Below are 20513 nucleotides of genomic sequence, written 5' to 3' on the forward strand. Positions count from 1 at the left end.
TTATCTATGTTTTCCATATATCTGCATTCTCTTAGAGTTTCAGATGTTCTTCTTCCTTAAATCCCTCAAATAACCTTTTCTCTTTCTTTTCCCTCACTTCTCCAGCACATTTGCATGAGATTTCTTTTAAGGTTACTTTTCTAGTCTCTTATCCCACTTCTCTGGTTTACTGCTAGATTATCCAGTGGTTGGCAAAGCAGTGCTTTTGCACATCCTGTTTGCAAAGAGTGGGGGATGAAATGTTGAAGTTATTGTGGCTTGAGACTTTTATTTACATTTGGTGTTAACATAATATTTTCTTCAACCTGGCAGTGATGGGAGACCCGCCCTTGCTGTGTGCAGCCACAGCAGATGAGGCTGCTCCTTCTTCACTTCTCCTGCTGGGCTTGGAGCTACAAACAGCTTTTGTTTTTTGTAGGATTGTGACATCTATAGCACTTCGTAGCTTTGTGCCTAGTTGGTACTTCTGGATTGTTCCCTGTGGCAGCTTTAATCTGGCAACAAAAGTTAAAGCACCCCAGACTGGAGGCTGGATTGTCTCTCCGTTCATCTTTGCTTTTCATACTGATTTAAAAGGTTCTCCAGTGCAGAGCCAAAGGGTTTGTTTTCAGCTCTTTGCCATTTGCTTTCTGGATGCGATTTGTTTTTCATTTATTTATGACTAAGAAAAAAGGTCTGCCTCATGAAAGAATTAAGTGCATGTCTTTAGTGGATGCCATTCAGCCTTGCCTACAAACAATAGCAACGCAAACATTGCAATAATGTGCAGCATCAGTTCCTAGGCAACACAATTACATTTTTTTGTCTTCAGGATGCTGGAATAACATCTCACGCAGTGTTTTGGTAAGGATAACAGATCTGTTAGGGCTGAGGAGGGCTCTGAGCAGTATGAGGGATCTTGCCAGCTCAGCTGCTTCTCCTTCACAGCCCCAGGAATCTCTATGAGACCTGCGTTTTTCTTGGAGCTTGTCTTTGTGGGGAAAGAGTCAAGAGTAATCTAGTCAAAAAAGGGTCCTTAGTGCAGAATGGCTCTTGTCCTTTAAATGTGTAACTATTGAAATTCCCCACTGGCTGGCCTGTACTTGCAGGCCCTTCCTACAGCATTCAGCTGCTTACAGTGCTGTGGGCAAGAAGCTGCAGCAAGGTTTGTGGCTGGAAGTGGGCATTGGTCCTCAGGCATGACGCTGTGTCCCGAGTGCCCCCCGCAGCTTTGCTCCACGCAGCCTTTACACTGTAGATGTAACTGGGAGAGGGGTAAAAAAAAGCTGCAGAGAAACAGTTCCTTGCGAGTTTACCTGGGCTCTGGGAGCAGCAACTTAATCTCTACTGAGCTGTTTTTTATAGAACGTTCAGTAAAATGATTATCAAATTCCAAATGCTAAAACTGCTTGAAAAAGAGAAGCGTTTCTGTTATAGCACTGCATTTTAAACATGCTCTCCCTTTGTAGCCCTGCAGAATTCTCTCAGCAAATTAAAAATCTGTTGAAATTGTCGTTAAGAAACTTCTTTTGTTTAGATTTCAGGATGCCACTCGCAATAAAACAGCTGCAAAATAATATTGGGTGGCAATTGAAAGTGAAGATGAAGCAGCAAGATGCGCCGTTACCTTTCCCAAGTCACTCTTAAATGCTAAGGGGCCACGAAGGGGTGAGCAAAGGGTTGTTTCAGTTCAGCCTTTCAGTGGTGATGCTGAAACAGAAAGGAGAGGGAATAGGTAAACTGTTTTCCATCAAAATAGGGCTAAAAATGTACACGAGTTGAGTGGTAATTGACGTTAAAGATTTTTCTGCCAATTTATATATAAATTCGGGTCTTGTAGAATTAAATTATGTGCTTTGACATTTTGTATGTGCTCATTCACCGCATATGAATGAGCGGAAGGGCTGATTGAAGGAAATAGTTTACAACAGAATTACAGCTGCTTTGGAGTAACAGATCATTTGGGACATGCTGCAGAATGCATTTCTTTCTCCCAAGATAATTTATTTTTGCTGTGCTGATTAATCAGAACTTTACATTTTGAGGTACCATGGAAGCTTTGGCCTGGCATGTCCTAGAGCAGAAGTTCAGGACCTCCGCTTGCTGTGCCATCCAGGTAGAATTAACATCTTGTTGGCTGTTACAGTCTTGTGTTACGTTTGAGTACTTCATTTCTGCTTGCCCTGCACAGTCACAACACATTAGTATGATACTTCTCCGTCTATATACACGAGTGACAAGGTGGTGCTGAATACAGCTGACTGTGTTTGTGACTGCACTTTAATTCCAGGCTGATCTCAGGAGAGGAGACCCTTAATGGTTCACTGCAGTAGGCATTCCACTCTGCAGCACACAGGTCAATTATATCCATCATTCAACCTTTCGTCAGGGTAATTGCACTCTTCAGAGTGTTAGGAGCTGGTTTGGGGCCAGGTTGTTTCCAAATACTGAATCGGTCTTTGTTTGAAAGTTTGCTTCCACAAAGTAATTTTTAGCAAGTAAACTTGCTACAATGCATTCTTTGGGCATCTGAAGTTCTTTCTTAGGTTGAGGTGAAGCACTGGTTCTCCGGATGAAACAAGACTTCATTGGTTGTGGCTCTAAGTGAGTGCGAATAGCAGCCTTCCACCCCCCAGCTATTTTCTCTCCAGCCCCAGTGACACCAGCTGATGAAGCCAGACGGTGCCTTTGACATTTCCTGCTCTCTGCTAGATGTTCATGCCCATCATCCCAGTGCTGCATTCCTCACTGCCGTACTCCAAAGAGTAGGGCAGGTCATCAGCTGGCCCAAATTGTCAAAATAAGATTATTGCTCAACCCAAATAAAGGTAACAAAATGTGACTTTCCGTTGTTAAAATCAATTAAGTTTCCTTCCATCAGCTCTCATTCATTATCCCTTTTACCCTCCAGGCCCTGTTCTTCCATCTTCTCAGACTCAGTGTGGAATTAATGTTAAATCCCATTAGCCTGACCCCGTTTTCCCCATTTTGCCTTCTGGTCCTTTGAATTGATGCGCTCCGACAGGTTGCTCAGCAGCTCAGGGATCAAAGGGAGTGGCAGGCCCACGAGGAGCTTCCAAAGTAGAACTCCTATTGCTTTTAACCAGGGTTTGTGAAAGGGCCTCAGCAGCAGGGCTGGCCAGAGGGAGGCCAGCTGCATTGATGGCACATGGGTGCCTCCTGTGCCTTGGGGCCCAGGTGTGTTCCTCGAGATAACCCATGTTCAGGGGATCAAGTTCATCAGGAATGAGTTTATGTTCTATCTTGCCTATTCCTTGGAAAGAGTGGGCTGCTCTAAAGGATTTCTTTGCATAGGTAAATCTTTCCCACTGCCACTCTCAGTGCTGTGTAGAACTATGCTGGCAGTTTTTTGCAGGTTTATGTCGCAAATTAACCAGGGAGGTAGGCAAGACCCAATGTAAATACTGGGTGACAGAGCTGTGCCTCTCGGGGTGTTCTGCTCCCACTTCCAGCAGTGTGATGGTGGTCTCAGGTTTGCTGCTGCTTGCAAGGTTGGTGTGAGCTCTTGGGGTTTCATTGCCAGTGAGATGCATTGGGTCAGCAGCACAGTGGGTGGCAGGAGCACTACAGCAGCAGGTACCCCTTGTACCTGCGGTGTATGCCATGCACAGGCCCTTCCCCCTTTTGTAGAAGAAAGTGAGCATTTTTTACTATAATCACAATGAGAGAATCATTTTTGTTACCAACTTGCCCAAATAAAATTCAGTTGGATGAAGGAATGTATAAATTAGGTAGGAAAGTGAAGTTGCCTTAAATTTAGGCTCCTATTTAATTTCTTCTCTTTTATGCTGAGATGCTGATAATTTAATTTTGAAGTTTGTGAAAAAAGAATTGCTGAATGTAAGATACGCAGCATAAAATATGTACAGCGTACACAAACAAAAGGATCCCACTCAGCCCAATATTGAGACTTTTTTTTTTTCCTTTTAACCGAAGTCTCACTAATTTGAGTAATGGACTTGTTGATCATTTCTGCCGCTCACTCCACTTAATCAGTGATTATTGTTTTCATCCAAATGGGATGTTTCATGTAGGCAGATGGGGCTCTGCATGAATATGCTGTGGCAGCCAAACCCTGGAAGAGCACAAAGCAGGACATTGTTCTATGCTGCATGAAATCCCAGTACTCTGATAAACCTAAAAAAACCTAAAAATCTACTACATTTGGTTCTGATCATGAAATATCCCTGGATTAGGAAAATTTCTCACACTTTTTTTTTTTTTTTTTAATGCTTTTCAGCAGATATATAAAGTGAGCTCAGTTCTCTTTTTTTAATTCAGCACAGGATGGTGGTGTGTGTTTTAACTCTTTGTGGTGCTGTGTCCTTGCAAATTCTGTTCACAAATCAATAGGAGGCTGCTCTGGTTTGATCCATCAGGACTGAGTTTGTTAGCTTGTTAAATAGGGTGCTTCTCTCTATTGACCTCTGCATTGAGGCAGTTTAGTAATGGAACGCCTTGTTGTGATGCTAGGTAAAGGCAGCTTTGTGAAAAATAGTTGGAAACACTTCTTGGTGGAGGTGTTTCAGCAACTGTTAGGAGTCATGGAGTGACATCACTTGGGCATGTTAATAAATAGGGCTTGTGGGGAGAAAATGGGTGCTTCAGAACTTTTCCTATGGAGCACTACCTGCTGTGAAACACGTAAGCAAAGAGAAGAGAGCAGCTGTCAGAATGGTAGAACAGTGCCCATTTTAGGCCATTTCCAGGCTGTGCACACAGTCCTGCAGCATTCCTTCCCAGCCCAATCAGCGTGGGGTCTGGGCTGCAAACTTCCAGTAGTCCCGGCAGCCTGGATCAGGCCTGATTAGAAGTGTGTGAACCCCACACTGCAGTATTTTTCTCTTCTCCGATCTGCATTATTTTACTTACCAAATATGAATTAAGGGACTGCCACTGGGGCTTGATAAACAGTTTTTGCCACCAATGGAAATGTTTGCGCTTTCTTCTGTACAGTCAGTTCAACTAAACTGACACCTCTTCTGAATGTAGTGGGATTGGAGTTTTGATTTGCAACAGTACATACCTCTAACAAGTTTCCTGGCCCTTATCTACGTCAGACACATGTCTATGCATTAACTTAAAAATATTTGTTGGAAATAAGCAGTTAATGGACCTTTTCAGCAAAGGCTGTCTGGAAGGCACTCAAGTTCTGGGCTAGCAAGAAGGGAAAAAAAAAGAACCACAAATGATACCAGCTGTGATGTGCTGATCATTCATAAACTGGGAGAAAAATACATAATAAATTGTTGAACAAATCAGGGTGAAATGTTTCCTTCCTTTCCAGCAAAATGCCTCTGAGTTGAATGTCTGAACACCAGGTGGTTCAGGAAGGTGTTTGTGCTGCTTGGGGTTGGCTTTCTTTGATGGTTTTGCACGTGTCTTATCTGTGCTGTTGCACATTTGGAAGGATCTTCAGAAGCTTCTGTTCCATTTGTATTTTTAAGCGTACATATAATTAGGCCTAGAGATTGCGTAGAGATAAATGTATGAAGGGAAAACAGTATTCTAAGCAATGCATCTCCTAATTTTGTTGTGGAATACATATGTTGTTTGAAAATTGGAGACAACAGCTGCATATTACACAGCACTGCAGTGCAGTGCTTTCCTTACTTCTTTACTTCTTGGTACAGTGGTAGGGGCATTCAGAACATGGGATCTGAGCAAATCATTTGGTTGTGGCAATGACTGTAGGGGTATTCGTGGAGCCATGTGATATATCCAGGGCGGAGGTGGACAAACCAAGGAGCAACTGGGTTGAGCACCATGGAAAAGCCTCCTTAGCACTGATGCATCCAAGAGATCTCAGTTGAATTCAAGGACAGCTCCTAGCTGATAATGCTATGTGTAATCGTTGCACATGTTGCTTCCTAAAAGGTGCACATGCAGACTTGAAGCAATTGCTGAGACTACAAGCATGGGAGCAGCACCGTTTCAGAAGAGCCACAAGTGTGCTATGGTTAAACACACGCTGTTAAGTGCCTCACTGGATCAGCAGCACAGCAACTCTGCTGTAATGTGGTGTGTTTGATAAGATCCTCTATAATTTAAATGCTTCTGATGAAATTGCACTATAAAATAATTGGAAATTGAGTAGATTACTTTAAACCTAGCAAATAGCTAAAGAAAGTCAAAAGCAGCAAGTTAAAAAGTTTTAATGAGTGTATGCAGAGTATTTTGTTATCATAAAAGCCCAAGGGTTTATTAGCTGATACGGGGCTGGCGTTTTTCATTAGCCACAGGCATTTTGAGGCTTCATGGGATATAGCTGGAAAACATTCCAAACAAATGAATATTCTATTTTAAAAGAATAATGAGACATTGAGGGTTTTTATAAACTCCAAAGTTTGCTAAGCCAATATCTCTAATTAGATGAAGGAACCCTCTATAGAGCCTTTGCATCGACGACTGTGCACACAGCAAATGTTTTAAGTATTTGCATATCAAATAGTGCTGGCAGCGCTTTGGCTGCAGTCCAGAGCTGCAGATAGTTTTAATCACATTTGTTCATTAATGCTGGGTGGAATTCTGTTATATATGGTCTCTCCAGGATGCTCATTTTAAGCATGCGCCACTGCTTGTCAATGGTGGGCTTCTTATTTATTTGGTTGGTGGATGACATCTGAAGAACTGAATTTGTATAACACGTGTTACGCAGTGTCTTAGGAACAGAAAATGGAGTTTGTTCTTCTTCTCTCTTTTGTGCCCAGACGTATCTGTTCTCTCACTGGGTTTATTCAGCTATGTGACATTTAAAGAAGACTTTATCTCCTCCTCTGTGACTCTGTTAGTTCTTTTCTGTAGGAGACCGAATGTGGTTGAATGGAAAGCAGTAATTGAAAGTGCTGCAAAGGTGACTGTGTTGCTCATAGAGAACCTGGGGGGCCACCCAGCAGTGGCCAAGCTGTGACCGCCCGGCACCTGGAGCACCCCAACGCGGCAGGTCCTGCTCAGCCCAGCTGCTGCTCCTCCGCCACCTGCTCCTCTGCTAGTCACAGCTTGAAAGACAAAACAAACAGCTAAAGACAACACTGCTGTAAAAGCAGAGGTGTTAATAGTCACCTGCAGCCTTCTGCATGCAGTTGGCCTCTGAAATCCTCTCTGTCGCTCTCATTTTTATGCTGTGTTTTATGAATGACTGGTCTTAGGGGAATCGGCTTCTCTGAGCAAACGCTAATATTTGTTCTGTGACTGATAGCAAGGGCTAAGTATAGCCTTCCCCTGTGCTTTTAGACAGCGGAGTCATCTCTCCTTGATGCTGCCTGATTCTCTGGCGCTCCCCTTGCAAAGGTAGTGCTGGAGCTGGGGAGAGGGATGGGCTGGCAGCACCATGTGGTGACCAGGCTGGGCGTGCAGGGTCCCAAAATGTGATGGCCAGGTGGGGTGTGCAGGGTCCCAAAATTGGACTGTGCAACAGAAAGTGGTTTTCTTTATTGTTCTGCTTGCGTCCACATGCTTTTATCATTTTGCTGTAAGCATCACTGCCTTATCCCTCAGTGGAGCATTTTCCTTGGGTGTGGAACTGGCTGCCAGCAGTAAGGGGTGTTCGTGGGCTGATATGAGCAGTCTTGCAGCCAGCTCTCAATGTGATGTTGCACCGAGTTCAGCCAATACTTCTGTTCAGCGTCTTGAGATGAGTATTCCTGTCTGTTGAGGACTGTGGTCTTAGGTAGTCTTTAATGACCTGTTTAATGCTTTTTCTATCCTGTGAGATTTCCAGGTCAGGAAACATTTTCCTTTGTGTTCTGTGAATTACCAGGTGAGTTATGGGTGCCATGAATGTCAGTTACAATTACACGTGATGAACCTTCTGGTATCACTGCAGTGTTTGCAAATGGGCCTCAGCATAGTCACTAACTTAGAGCTTAATCGTTTCTGCTCTCATAGCAGAACTTATTTTAAAACACTGATTATTGTCAAAATTAAAGTTAGATATAGCAAGTTCTAGTGCAGGACAGATGAATTCTCTATGGTCAGAATGGCAATAAGGCTCTGACATACGCAGGGAGAAAAACAGGTCTCCTCCTGTAGGGAACCTGCTTGAACAGGGGGTTGGACTAGATGATCTCCAGAGGTCCCTTCCAGCTCCTCCAGTTCTGTGATTCTGTGTGAGATCCACATTAATGGCTGGTCCTGGTAGCACAGCACATTGTGTCACATGTGAGCAGACTGCTCCCACTTGGTGATAAGGCTGTTAATCTCCACTTCAGCCTGGGCAGGCAGTGCCCAGAAACAGAGGTACATTCCTACACAGAATCAAACTATATTGTTCCCATATACGTGTGCTGCCAAAAGTTTCTGAGCATTTGATTAATGTAAGTCATGTTGTTAAGCAGTTGTGTAAGTTTTGGCTTATGATCATTGAAGAAGATGCTATTCTTTACATCCTTCGGGTTGTCCATGCGTTAAAGCACTTTGCTGAATCAAGGAAATTTATGTTAGACTTCACTGTCTTCCAAACATAACAATTGCTTGTTTTCCTTCTCTCAGATTCACCAGAGACTTTTCTTAATCTATTTTCACAGCTGTAAACTAAGGGAATCTATGCTCTTTGCATGGATTAGTCACCAGGACTGGGAAGATTTGTTTAAAACCAGCACTGCCCTTTGTTCTGTGCAGCACTGTGCTGTGGCCGTGCATGGGGAGATGCTCGTGCTGCCCCTGGGAAGGTCGGCCTCCCGACAGCGCCAGCACTAAGTTTCTTTCTGGGTTTCTTTCCCATTTTCCAGTTCATTTCCCAGTGCACATGTTGTTTTCTGAATGTACTGCAGTGCGAAGCGTGTCTGTATACTTGAGACCCTGGTGACTGCTTACACCCTCAGACACCTGAACCCTACACTAGGGATGCTCGTGAGAAAAAGCTGGCTTTGCTTTCCTTTGGCAGTCTCTCTGAGCTCCATTCCTGCTGTACATCTCACCTCTCTATTTCTTGGATCTCTAACCATCGTGTTGGTCCTAACCCTCTCTGGTGGATCTCACCATTCCAGCTGGAAGTCCTGCTCTTGCGTGACCATCAGTGATGTCAGAAATGCTTTGTTTCCTCTTCATTCTTCTCCACTTGTCTCCTTTTCATGGACCTCCTCTAAATTCTCTCTCCACATGTTGAGTTCACGAGAGGTTCGGTTTCACATCTCGCTCAGTGTGCCACGCACCTGTCAGTGAGCACATTTCCTCTGCCCTCCATTCCCACATCACCCTCCCTCCCCACTCACCATACAGGTGCTCAGTTAACTAATCCTTTCCCCTGACACCTCGCCCTCCAAATGAGCACAATAACAAAAGGAAATAGAAGTGGGAGCTGTGTGAGTGCGTTCATCACCGACTCTGGAAAGACTTCTTACATCGTGTTCATGCTGCTGCACACTGGGGAGACTGATAGAAATGTAATACGTGTACTAGTGTGCACATTAGCACAAAAATACTCTCCCTTATCCCAACTTTCTGATTTCCTCCCTAGGAAGGAAGCACTGGAAATGTGTTGCTCTCGTTGCTTTCTGTTACACTGTGGTGGTTAGCAAGAGATTTTTTTTGCCAGGTTTGTGCTCAGTGAATTGCCCTGAATTGTGTGGAGTTAGAGTAGAAATTAATTTGGCATTGTGCTGATGATGTTACCCCCAGTGATGTCTATGGTTGGAAGTCTCAGCTTTCCATTGCTTCACTCAGATGAAGCAGAGGCTCATGCCTTTAGTATTTCTCACAGGGTGCTGGGGGTGCTGTAAATAACCAGTGCTGCCGGCTCTGTGACGGTGCTGCCCCTGCACATGAAGAGGCATCTATGGTGTGCTGAATACCCTTGGTTTTCTCTTTAATGTGGTGTGGTGGAATAACTTGGAGGTGATGTGCAGCGTCCTCATGGTGTCTGGGCCAGAAGAAGTGGTTTGAATGAAAGCTTAATAGAAATTCAGTGTGCTCCCATACTGAGCAAGGAATTGGTTGACTGCATGAAACTGAATGTCAAATAACTCAAGTGTTTTACCAAATGGAAATGTGATGTTTTATTTCCATGTTGTCAACACATGAAAAGAAGCATACTTAATAAAATCCTATGGGGAGTTTTTTCCAAAAATACATATTTTACAGATGATGCCACCAGAGTTTTCAAAGAGTGGAAAGTTATCAATTATTAATTTTTTGAGAACTAAAAGCCATATGGGCTTTTATAAGAAGTACCTAAAAAGTGGAAATGACTAAAAAGCTCATATGACAGCCCTGAGCCCAGAGGCATTCAATGGAGCACCACTGAATAGCCCAGTATAAGTTGGTAAGCAATCCATAAATGATGTTTTATTAAGTGTTGTGGGCTATTGCTTCGGTTGATTTGATTTTTGTCCTGTAAGAAGATTAAAACTCAAATACTTCCCAACTTGGTTATATTTCTAAAGATCATCTTTGCGTGCCAGCTTTTGCCTAGAAACTCACCCAAAGATGTCAGCCATTGAAACCATTTCATGTGGAAGCATTGCTAAGTAAATTCACTAAATGCCTATTCATCCCAGTAAGATGGGGAATCACTGGAGCAGCAAATGTGAAAATCTGCACAGCTCACTATACAGAAAGCAGTTTTCTGAGGTTGCCAAAATTGAGATGCAGGGATTGACCCTGGGAGGTAGTAAAGCATACACAAGTGAGCACAGGAGGAGGGTGTGAGGCTGCTCAGCCTGGTCACACAGGCCAGTCGATGGACAGAACCTTCTCCATTTGGTCCAGATAAAATCAGTGGCTAACTTGTTCTTTACTTATAAGTTCAGTGAGGTAATGCTATTTATGACAACAAGAAATTGGGTTTTTAGATATGGAAATAGGTTACTAGTCTGATAACACTTCCGAGTTGTTGCAGACCGACCCCAGAAGTTAAATGCATGTGGTACAATAATCTTGTTTCACTTGATTTTCTAGGGCTTATACTAATAAAATGTTTCCAAGTTACAATTCTATTGACAGCTGATTTTCTTAGCTTTTCTGCTATCAAGTTCATTTACAGACCATTGCCTTAACAACTGTTGTACCTATAATGAGTTTTTGAATGCAAACCAAAGGGTGAAGATCTTTTTAATATGATTTCTTCTCTTTTCCTACAATATGCTGACCTAGGTAAACAGAGGACATTTTTGCTCCATTGTTAAAGAAATAACCAGACCACAAAAGCTGCCATGCAGATGTACCTTCTTGGACGTGTCAGCTGAAATTCTGAAAATGCCAGTGTTGAGTTGCAAGTTGCATGAACTGGAATTAACCTTCTGAATTCCTTTGTTCCTATTAATTTTATTGGGATTTTGACAACCAAGTTCTCCTGCTTTCTGCATTCCAGCTGTGGTCTCTTTAGGACAAAGACTGAAACAAAGAAAATGCCAGTAGATACTTCACCAAGTTCCCTGAGACCGAACTAGCAAAGCATGTAAAAGGGAACTATCGGTCCAGTTTTCTCACAGCTGGATTTTCATACTTGAAAAGTGCTGAGCAGTATTTCTCAATATGTGCTCTGTTCCAATACTGAAAACATCTGCCAAGATTTGATGTGATTTTTAATATTGCTTCTTTCCAAGCACACTGTGCTCAGTACAGGAGGACAGTGGAGCTTAGCAGAAGGATTTAAGTTTTTCAGTAACTGCTTCATTCTGCAGAGGGTTTCCAAATGAGAACCAGAAGTGCATAAAGCGCTCTAAAGATGGTACTTTTCATCATGTGATTGTTCACCTTTTGTTCTTTCTCTCACAGAACAAATGACCAGCTCGTAGCATTCCTGTCCAGATACCGCGACATGAACTTCTTGAAGTCACACGGGAGGGACAACGCAAGGTAAGCCGGCTCTTCACTCTGCTATTTGACCTGCAGCACTGGGCTTCTGTGTAGCAACTGAGTGGAGAAATCCCTGCTCCAGCAAAGAGGAAGTGGGCGAGGAGGAGCCCCTACCTGAGAATGGTTGTTGATCCAGGGTGGCTCTTCCTGATGGTCAGATGTAAAGATGCTTTGGTAGGGAAAAAGGCGTGAAGCAGTCCATGCTTGCTCCTTGCTTGTGGTCTAACATGGATGGCTGTTTTGGGAGTGGTACTTTGGAATTAGTCCAGAATATTTGCTCCAGATCTGCACAACCCCTTGCTGACCACTCTTACAGAGGTGGTTTATCAGAAATAGTAAAACTTCCAAAGGGGCCTGAAGGAAAGTCTTGTGCAGGCAGCGAGTCTCCATGAGCTCTGGGCCAGCCTGCACATGCTAGCAGGGCTGGGGGTGATAGCTGAGGGTTCTGTGATCCCTATGATTTCAAGATCTCAGAATAGTGTTCCTCTTCATCCACCCTGTGTGAGTCTTGAAGGAAGGCAGATGTGCTCTTGCCCACAACGCATCAGCTTTTGCTTTCAGGGAGGAGTAGTGACCAAGCACTACATTTCCAGGGCTTCAAACAGCATCTGTAGCTCAAAGAGCTTTACCGTCTGACTGTGATGCTTCTCTTTTCCTTATTATTGGTATTTTCATACTACGTAACCAATCCTACATCAGCTCCAGCAACTCCATATGCTGAGTCCCAGTAGCTCTGCACCTGAAAATACTTTTTTATTCTGCCTGGGTCAGCAGGTAATCTCTTTATTCTGTAAAATGTCAAGCGTGCTGTAAGACTGGGTTCAGATAAAGTGTAGAGAGAATGTGAGACATCACATCGCATGTTCAGTGCTGAGGGTGGGTAGAATAACTCACAGGTTTCTCTTCTTGACAGTTCTTGCTCTTGTCATTGGATTTATCAATTCTGTCATGCTCTGGTTTGAATGGAGTCCTCATGAGCTTTCATGATGCATGCTAAAATTCTGTAGCACGTAGTAAAAAACTGTGGGGGATAATATTTAAATTAGAGTCAGCAGTTTTCACAGGAAATTCTTCAGCCTGGGAAATGCAGAGTGTCAGAGTGACTGGCAGGCTCAGCTCTGCTGGCAGCAGTGGTCAGCAGTGGGGCTGAGTAAAGGAGGAAGAAGCAGTGGCCAGGGAGGTGCAGTCGGTCTTGTCCTGTCACTGTCAACCCATGTAAACAGTCATTAACTAAGCACGAAGCTTCAGCTAGGTTAGAGCAATTTAGATCAATTAAGCACATAAATCTAGTATTAATTTAGTAATAAAGTGAGTTAATGTGTCACTTGCCCTCTACTCAAAGCAATAACCATCCATTTATTAATTCATTGGTTCCCTTTGACTCTATGAATAGTTAAATACCTTGTACCCCATTACAGCACATCACCAAGTTTTGGGGTTTTTCTCCTGGATTTCTAACAAAACCTCTCTGTGCATCAGGGAGCATCACGTGGGACACAGAGTTCTGCCTTCCTCTGTCTGTGTGCTCCATGAGTCCCATAAGCACTCCTGCTTCTGGCTGCTGGATGAATGGATCCCTTCATGTCACCCCTTGGCAGCTCCCCAGAATTTCTACTGGGGAGATAGGCTGGCTCCCCTCCTGCATGCTCGAGATATCTGAAGGGACAGGACACAGGCCAGCAGCCAGAGACCTTTGATTAATATTGGCATTCAGTAAATGTTAATTCCATGAGTGTCAGAAGCTGATCAAAAAGCAGTTAGACCCCTGCTCGTATAGTAGGTGAATTTCCAGCCTGATCTTTCAATTTTAGTGTTCCAGTTACTCAGTTGTGTCTAAATGCACTGTCTGCCACAACCGTTTGGCACACAGTTTCCAACTGAGTTTTATTTTATGCTCACGGTGTCTGAGCTATGGTCATACTGGTGAGGTTTAGCTCTGTAGGCAGAAATCAGGAAATCCTTAGTCTGGTCATTCTTTAAATGTTACTATTTACTCTGCCTTGCCACAACCCTGTGTGAAACAAGTATCCAGCAGGGCAAATGGTATGAACAGGAGCTCTGTAAGAGCTGAAGAGAGAAGCTACAGCCTGAAAAAAAAAAAAAGAAGAAAGAAAGAAAGATAAAAGAAAACAGGACCAATTTGGGATTTAAGACACAAACCAATCTCTAACTTAGAGGGCAATCGGAGAAAACTTTGCCCAGGGACATCCTGTCTCTAAGCAGACTTAACAGGGCTTTTTCTTTAAAATGTCTAGCTGAAGGGATGATAAGGGAGAGGATACTGCGCCTGACCGACTGGTGCCACATGTACAGCGATAACTTCTGTTCTGAGGCTTTTCTCTCAAAACCTGGTAAATTAATAACACAGGAACTCAGCATATAAAAATCACTGCTGCTTTCTATTTTAATTTGTGAGTGAATACTACTCCGAAAAAGTAAGCCTTTCGACTAAATCTGCTTTGTAAACTTTGTAAATGTAAACTGCATATTTTCTGAATTGTGTCTGTGGGTCAGAAAGAAAGATCAGAAGTGCCATCTTAAAGCTGAAATGCTCGCACAGCTCAATTACAGTGTGCTTTGTATTCAAGCCGTGTTCACAATCAGTACATGTTTTACTGCCAAATAAGGAGAGAAAGCAGGCTTCCTTTTATAGAGAGAAGTTTTCTTTTAGTTATGCCAAAGTCATTAAAAAGTGCATCACTCTGATTTTCATTTAGGAGTTTCAAAAAAGGGAACGGATGTGAAAATGGCTCCTTAGCTCAGCTGGGGAAGCATTATTTCCTTAGAGAGCTAGATGTGTGAGGGGAGATTGCGCACAGTGGCTGGACTCATTACATAGCACTTAGTGGACAACACATTTTCTCCTCTTTTCAGCGTGTCTTACACTATTAAAGAGAAAGAACAAGCCAGTAGTTGTGCACACAGTACCAGGAACAGCACCTGGATGATGTGTAGTGAAATATGGAGATGGTGAAATGTGACATCTTCAGTGACAGGAAAATGACATTTTTAAAAAAAAAGCACAAACAGAAGCAAACATCATTTGGGAGTGCTGTAAGCACGCTGCAAAGGTTGGATGCTGCTAAATCCTAGCAGAATCTGAAGCTCATAGTAGAAAACAGGTAACTAAAGAAATGGCCACCGCAAATTCAGCAGTTTGAATGGAACCTGGGTTCTCTTCTGGTGTTGTTTGTTGTTTTTTTTTAATACTAGGAAAATATGGATTTATTATCTCTGCTGTGAGAACAGTTTAATCACTTCCCTTCCTGCTCACACCAAGTATTTGGTGGTTCATTTGGCTCAGATCTCACTCCCAGGCTTTTTTTGTTTTTTTCTTTTTTTTTCAAACTTCAGTATTCTGAAGCACGCAGACTGGGAAGATCTATTTTTTGCTTGTAAGTAGCTCAGCCCCACAGTTGCATGTGAGCTGTAGCGACTGAAATAGCAACATGCATCTTCTATGCAAAGAGTGCATTTAAAAATGTTAGATGTTACAGCTAACTTTCATCTGTTCCTTACTGCTTTATGGAGTGAGTTAGGGATGCCATAAAACCTTTGCTGTTTCAGTTTGACTATTTGCCTCCCCATAGGGCTTTTTATCCTGTTCTGTTTTTGAAAGCAATGCTAAACGGCCAACGCAAAGGAAAGATATAGATAAAAGGTGGTAGGAAGGTGCAATAAAAGCAGCCACGTGCTTTGACATGGGAAAAAGTGGGATTTTTTTTTGGTTGAGTTTATTAATGTTGGTAGAATATATAAGCAGAAGTTCAGGAAGAAGCAGTACGTGGGAAGGTCTGAAGAAGGCAATAACTTTCAGAGTAGGGTGGGAAGATGAAAATTGTGGCACGGTAAAGTAACCAGAAATCTGATTGCTATCTAAGAATGTTGAGCTGCATGCTTTTTTTTTCAGTGGTGTAAGTAATAAAATTAGTGTCCCTTCATCCAAGATCCTTAGACATTTTATGAAATTAGCAGGGAATATTTTTTGTCAGATGCTGTTGGCCTTGTTCTACCCACTTGTTAACAGAATCGGGGATGAATAGCCTGATTTGGCAGCTTGGACACCCATAGAAGCAACTCACACTTACCCACATCACTTGGAAAGTTTGAATCCCCATGGATTCACATGGATGAGATGACTTAGAGCTCAGCTGCACCGCCCCAGCAGCACTCCCTGGTGGGCATGCTTAGTCGTGTGGGTGCTGGGGAGAAGAAATCATCTGAAGAAGACATTTATCAGAGACAAACAGATGGCAGAATGTCAGCTTTCATGTCGTTGAGTCTGTCTGTGAATTCATGCCGTCTCTCTTCATGTGCAGTTTTCTCCATATTTTGATTATTTTTATATTAAAAACAAAACAACCACTGGAGTTGCAAACTCCCAGGTCGTGAGAGTTAGCTGTTACATTTTTGTCCTTGGAAAAGCTGTCCCAGCATTTCCTAAGAGACAGTGGAACTGAGGAGTGGTGGAAACGCAGAGGCAAATGCTTGAAAGTCCCCCTGGAGCTTCATTCTCACAGGGGACTGGATGGGGCTGTTGTCAAAACAAGGCAATGCCTAGTGGAGTCATTACTGCAAAAATAGACTCTTGATTTTTCCTACACTAAAAACAATTTTAGAATTTTTCTTATTTTTGGCACACTGGAGGAGTTTGCTCTCTGAGCCACAGCATCAAAATGTTAAGAAGCATGAAGGTTTTTTAAGACTCCTCTGAGAGATTTCCAAAAGATGGAAAATAAGATTTTTCTAAACCAGTGCAAGTTAACTCTTAGGAAAAGGTCGACAAGAAAAAAGTATCATGAGAAATGTCTTCTGAATCTCATATGAAGATGTGATATGATTAAAGTATCAAATGGATAGGATGAGGAAATTGCATATGAAGAAGCAGCAATAAATTATGTAGAGTATGAGGCTCTATTACAAAGCTTGAAAAATCCAATTATGTCCATGTAGATATGGAATAATGGCCAGATAAAACCTGTATCCATCAGCGACGAGCAGCCCATCTCCTGTGGAATAACCTAAATCTGATGGATGTTTGGTTTCCATAATGATGCCATTGCTTGAGAAAGGACGTGTAACATAGTAGTCAAAGTCCTGTGCCATATTTTCTACGGTGTTAAGAGCTAAATCTTCAGCGTTTGTGGTAGCAGACCTGTTGTCTGCCACAGATTTGTTGCACACTGAATTTAAAACTGCCTAAGAGTGTTGGAAACCACATTGGTTACACAGGTGATTTGGAAATCCTTTGAGTAGTGCTTTTTGGTCTCATGGCACCCAAATGATGGCAGAACTGATGCCTCTGTGTCTCTTAGTGCTGTGTGTCTTTTCCATGGCTATGTGACCTGTGTTAGCTCTGAGCTGAACCCCGGGTCCTGAGGCTGGTGCTGCTCCACACGGCCCAGTGCTCCTCTCCTGTAGGGCACAGAGTGACAAATGGCCATCACTGATCATTTTAGAAAAGCAACGTTCTAGTCAGCTTCTGAGCAGTTAGTGCAGTGGGCAAAGCTACTAAAAGCATTCTGATTTGTGTGCTTACTTAAGGGTTTGGCTTATGCCTGTGAAATAAGTCGAGTCTAAGTAAAGCAAATCCAGCCGTTCCCATTTTGTTGGTGTTTGTTTGTGCATTTGCATTAAAGCTTAAGGGATTGATAGGGTAGCACTGTGTTCATAGTATTTTTTCAAAGTGAGGGAATTAAAGAAAGATAAGAAATAATTCTGCCTTTCATGTTATAACATTTGCACTCAGGATGCTGCAATTTAAACGCATCAGAAAGTGGGTGACATTTTATTTCCCCCTCTTTTTTCATCTCTCTTCTTGTTTTTATCTATACCAGTGCTCTTCCCTGACCTTTTTTAAGGGCCAGTGTTCTGAATTCTGCGCTTCCTGCGTACCCAGTTGCCAGAAAGTTCCCTTCATTCATGGACTTTGGAAAGCAGAAAGCAGCAGGACAAAAGCATGACCTTTTGTAGTGTATCCAGTAGTGGAGGTGTCAGTGTCACTGCAGTGCGCAGCACCACTTGGAGAAATCTGCTCAAAAAGGGAAGAGCTGCTTGTGGTGTCTGCTGAGAGTAGGTAACTGCAGAGTATTTATTGGTAAGGAAAACATACTGTGGGAGCTTAGCTGCATGTTTATATTCACATTGCAGGAGCATGTACTAAACGTCTTACAAATGCTCTGTGGGGCACAGTCGTAGGTTCGCATTTGAAATGAGTTGATAAATATTTAAATGTACTACAAAGTAAGAGGAGTTCCCTGAGTTACATTGTCTGGGCAGTTAGCTAGCTGTACGAAATGTGACACAGTGTGTAGCAGCCAGTGGTGTTTTTTTTTTTAAACTAAATATAAAAATATTAATAGGGAACCTTGTAAAGCCCAGTATGGTTAGTGCAGAAACAGCAACGTTCACACCCTCAGCAGCCTGGTTGGGGAGCTCAGCTGGCAAGTTGCATTGCTGTCATGCACTGCTTGCAGTTACTTGAGAGTAGAATGCAGCTGCCTCAAAGCTGGAGGCTTCTGATCAAGAGTTAATGCGAAAATAAGGATAAAATGTCTTAGATGGAGCCTTATGTGAACTAAGGTAAAATGAGATTCTTTTTTCTTAACCCTGGTTTTATCTTAATTTTAGTTTCTCCTGGTTGGCTCTCTTTTCATATCATTATCATTTTCCTCCTGTTGTCCACTTAGATCAGGGGAAAAGTCAAGTGTCTTCATCTGATGGCAATCTCCATTGCATTTGGCCACCCATACTTTGATGCAGCCGTGTCATTGTCCTGGCAAGTGCAACTGCAGTATTACCTGAAGTTCAGGATGCCAGAAAGCACCAGAGCTTGTCCACATTGACTAACAGAAATCAAATGCTATTGCTTATGCACTTTTTTTAACACTCTCTCAAGAGGTATCTGCTAGCTGTCCTACAAAACCCAAGAAAGAGAGACGTAAGGGAAGAATCATCACTTCTGCATTTTGTTGCTTTCTCTGAAGCTTGGCATACCTTTAGGAAAAGCACTGTTTCAGTATTGCAGCAGGCATAGCAAGGAACTGATGAAATGCAGCATTAAGCTATAGAAACAAATCAGTAGGTTATGGTTTTGCCCTCCGTCTCCTTATCTTTCTTTTCAGGACTGGCTGCTGCAAGCGTTGTTGGATGGCTAGTGAAGAATCCTTATGAACATAGCGTTGGAGGGGTTTTGATTCCTTCCTTGAAAGGCCTACATGGCATATGAATGGCACCTTTTGCTTTCCCTCAGGAAACATCCAGTATGCTTAGAGTAAGCTCTTTCTTCCCTAAGTGCCAAAATTGCTCTTGCCAGAGCAGCCCGTAACATCAGTCATCCTGGAGCAGGGCATGGGGAAAAAAGAAAGCCTCATCCACCTTTTCCACTTTGGTGTGCAGCTTTGTGCTGCACATGCCAGCAGCACAGCCTGGGCTTGCTGAGACAGCCCACTGCATCCTCAGGCAGGATCCCTTTGCTTCTGGCAGATCTGAGCTGCACTGGGTCCCCTTGGCTCCCAAGGAGCATAAATGGATAACAAGCAATTGCCCAGTGGAGAGCTCTAACTTCGGATTTCCTTGTATGAATTGCTGCTTCACAGATAAAAGGAAATCATCTGCTATGCAGCACGTTGCACTGTTAGGTGTAATAACTGTGTGCGAAGCAGGCTGAGTGAGCCTTCTGAGATATGCCGATTTCTTATTTGTTTGCTGCTGCTATATAGAGCCTGATAAGATGTTCCTGGGAAGCATTCCTCAAGAAGCGTTAGCACAAGGGTTGGCTTTTGCAGATCCCAAAGGCTTTGCTGCTTTTCAGTTGGGCTACACTGTCTTGCTGGAGGATGGATGTTGGAAAGCGCGTTTAGCTGTCTTCTGATAACCTTGTTGAATAGGATTTTAGGACTAAGATTTACTGTGAAAACATTTGTGCTACCAAGAATGGTCTTCCTTCGCTCCGTATGCCAGGATTTGCTTGTACAAGACATTAAAAAAACATAGAACTGTGTATGTTTACAAGAAAAAGAAGCCTTTAAACCATTATGGAAAACATGAAGCTGTGAGTCTGGAGTTGTTGGGACCTTCTCATTTTGATCATGGCTGTGTTCTTCTGTTCCCAATTTCAGACAGTAGAGCTAAAGTGTTTGAGGATTTGTTAGCTATTAAACCCCATCTTGTAATGCTGGCTGAGACAGTTGTGAGTCGAGGGGTTTTGAAATGGTCAGGCATTCTTCTGGCTTGGGGATTTCTGTTGAATTCAAAAACTCTTCTGTTAGAAAATGTGAATACAGGATGATAAATCAGTAGAGATAGCAGTTGGAAGAAATGACTTCATGGGAAAGAACTTTACATCCTGTTTAAATATGGTCGATAAAATTCTATTATTTTCTTAAAATAATTAACTCAAATGAGTATTTAGTTTTGAAGGAAATAAATAAATGACCGAACTTTCAGGCACATTAATATTTGATTTGGAGATAACTGCATAAATATTGAATTTGAAGATTACATTCCAGAGCACTGCATTAAAATTGCAAGACTTTTCTATTATCCTTCATAATGGAACATGAAATTAGAAACTTGTTCAAGGAAAGAAAAATTTTGCCACTCGCATCCACACGTTGTCCGCATGGTTGTGTTAATAGAAGAGAAACATCACTATCCCTGGGACTTCGGGATAGACCCTGAAGTCTTCTGGTCTTTTTGAAAAGTAATACACAACA

General features: G+C 42.7%; 1 protein-coding gene across 2 annotated transcripts in view; it reads left to right on the plus strand.

Annotated features, from left to right (window-relative positions):
• The window catches only part of XYLT1 (xylosyltransferase 1), a 152837-nt gene that overhangs the window by 100515 nt on the left and 31809 nt on the right, over positions 1–20513 (plus strand). For both annotated transcript variants that reach the window (XM_085237164.1, XM_085237163.1), the window contains exon 5: positions 11716–11796. In XM_085237164.1, coding sequence (XP_085093290.1) covers positions 11716–11796 — 81 coding nt within the window. The remainder of the gene's footprint in view (positions 1–11715; positions 11797–20513) is intronic.

This window comes from Meleagris gallopavo, chromosome 16 (genome assembly GCF_905368555.1).
Source record: "Meleagris gallopavo chromosome 16, MGAL_WU_HG_1.1, whole genome shotgun sequence".
Taxonomy (NCBI): Eukaryota; Metazoa; Chordata; class Aves; order Galliformes; family Phasianidae; genus Meleagris; species Meleagris gallopavo.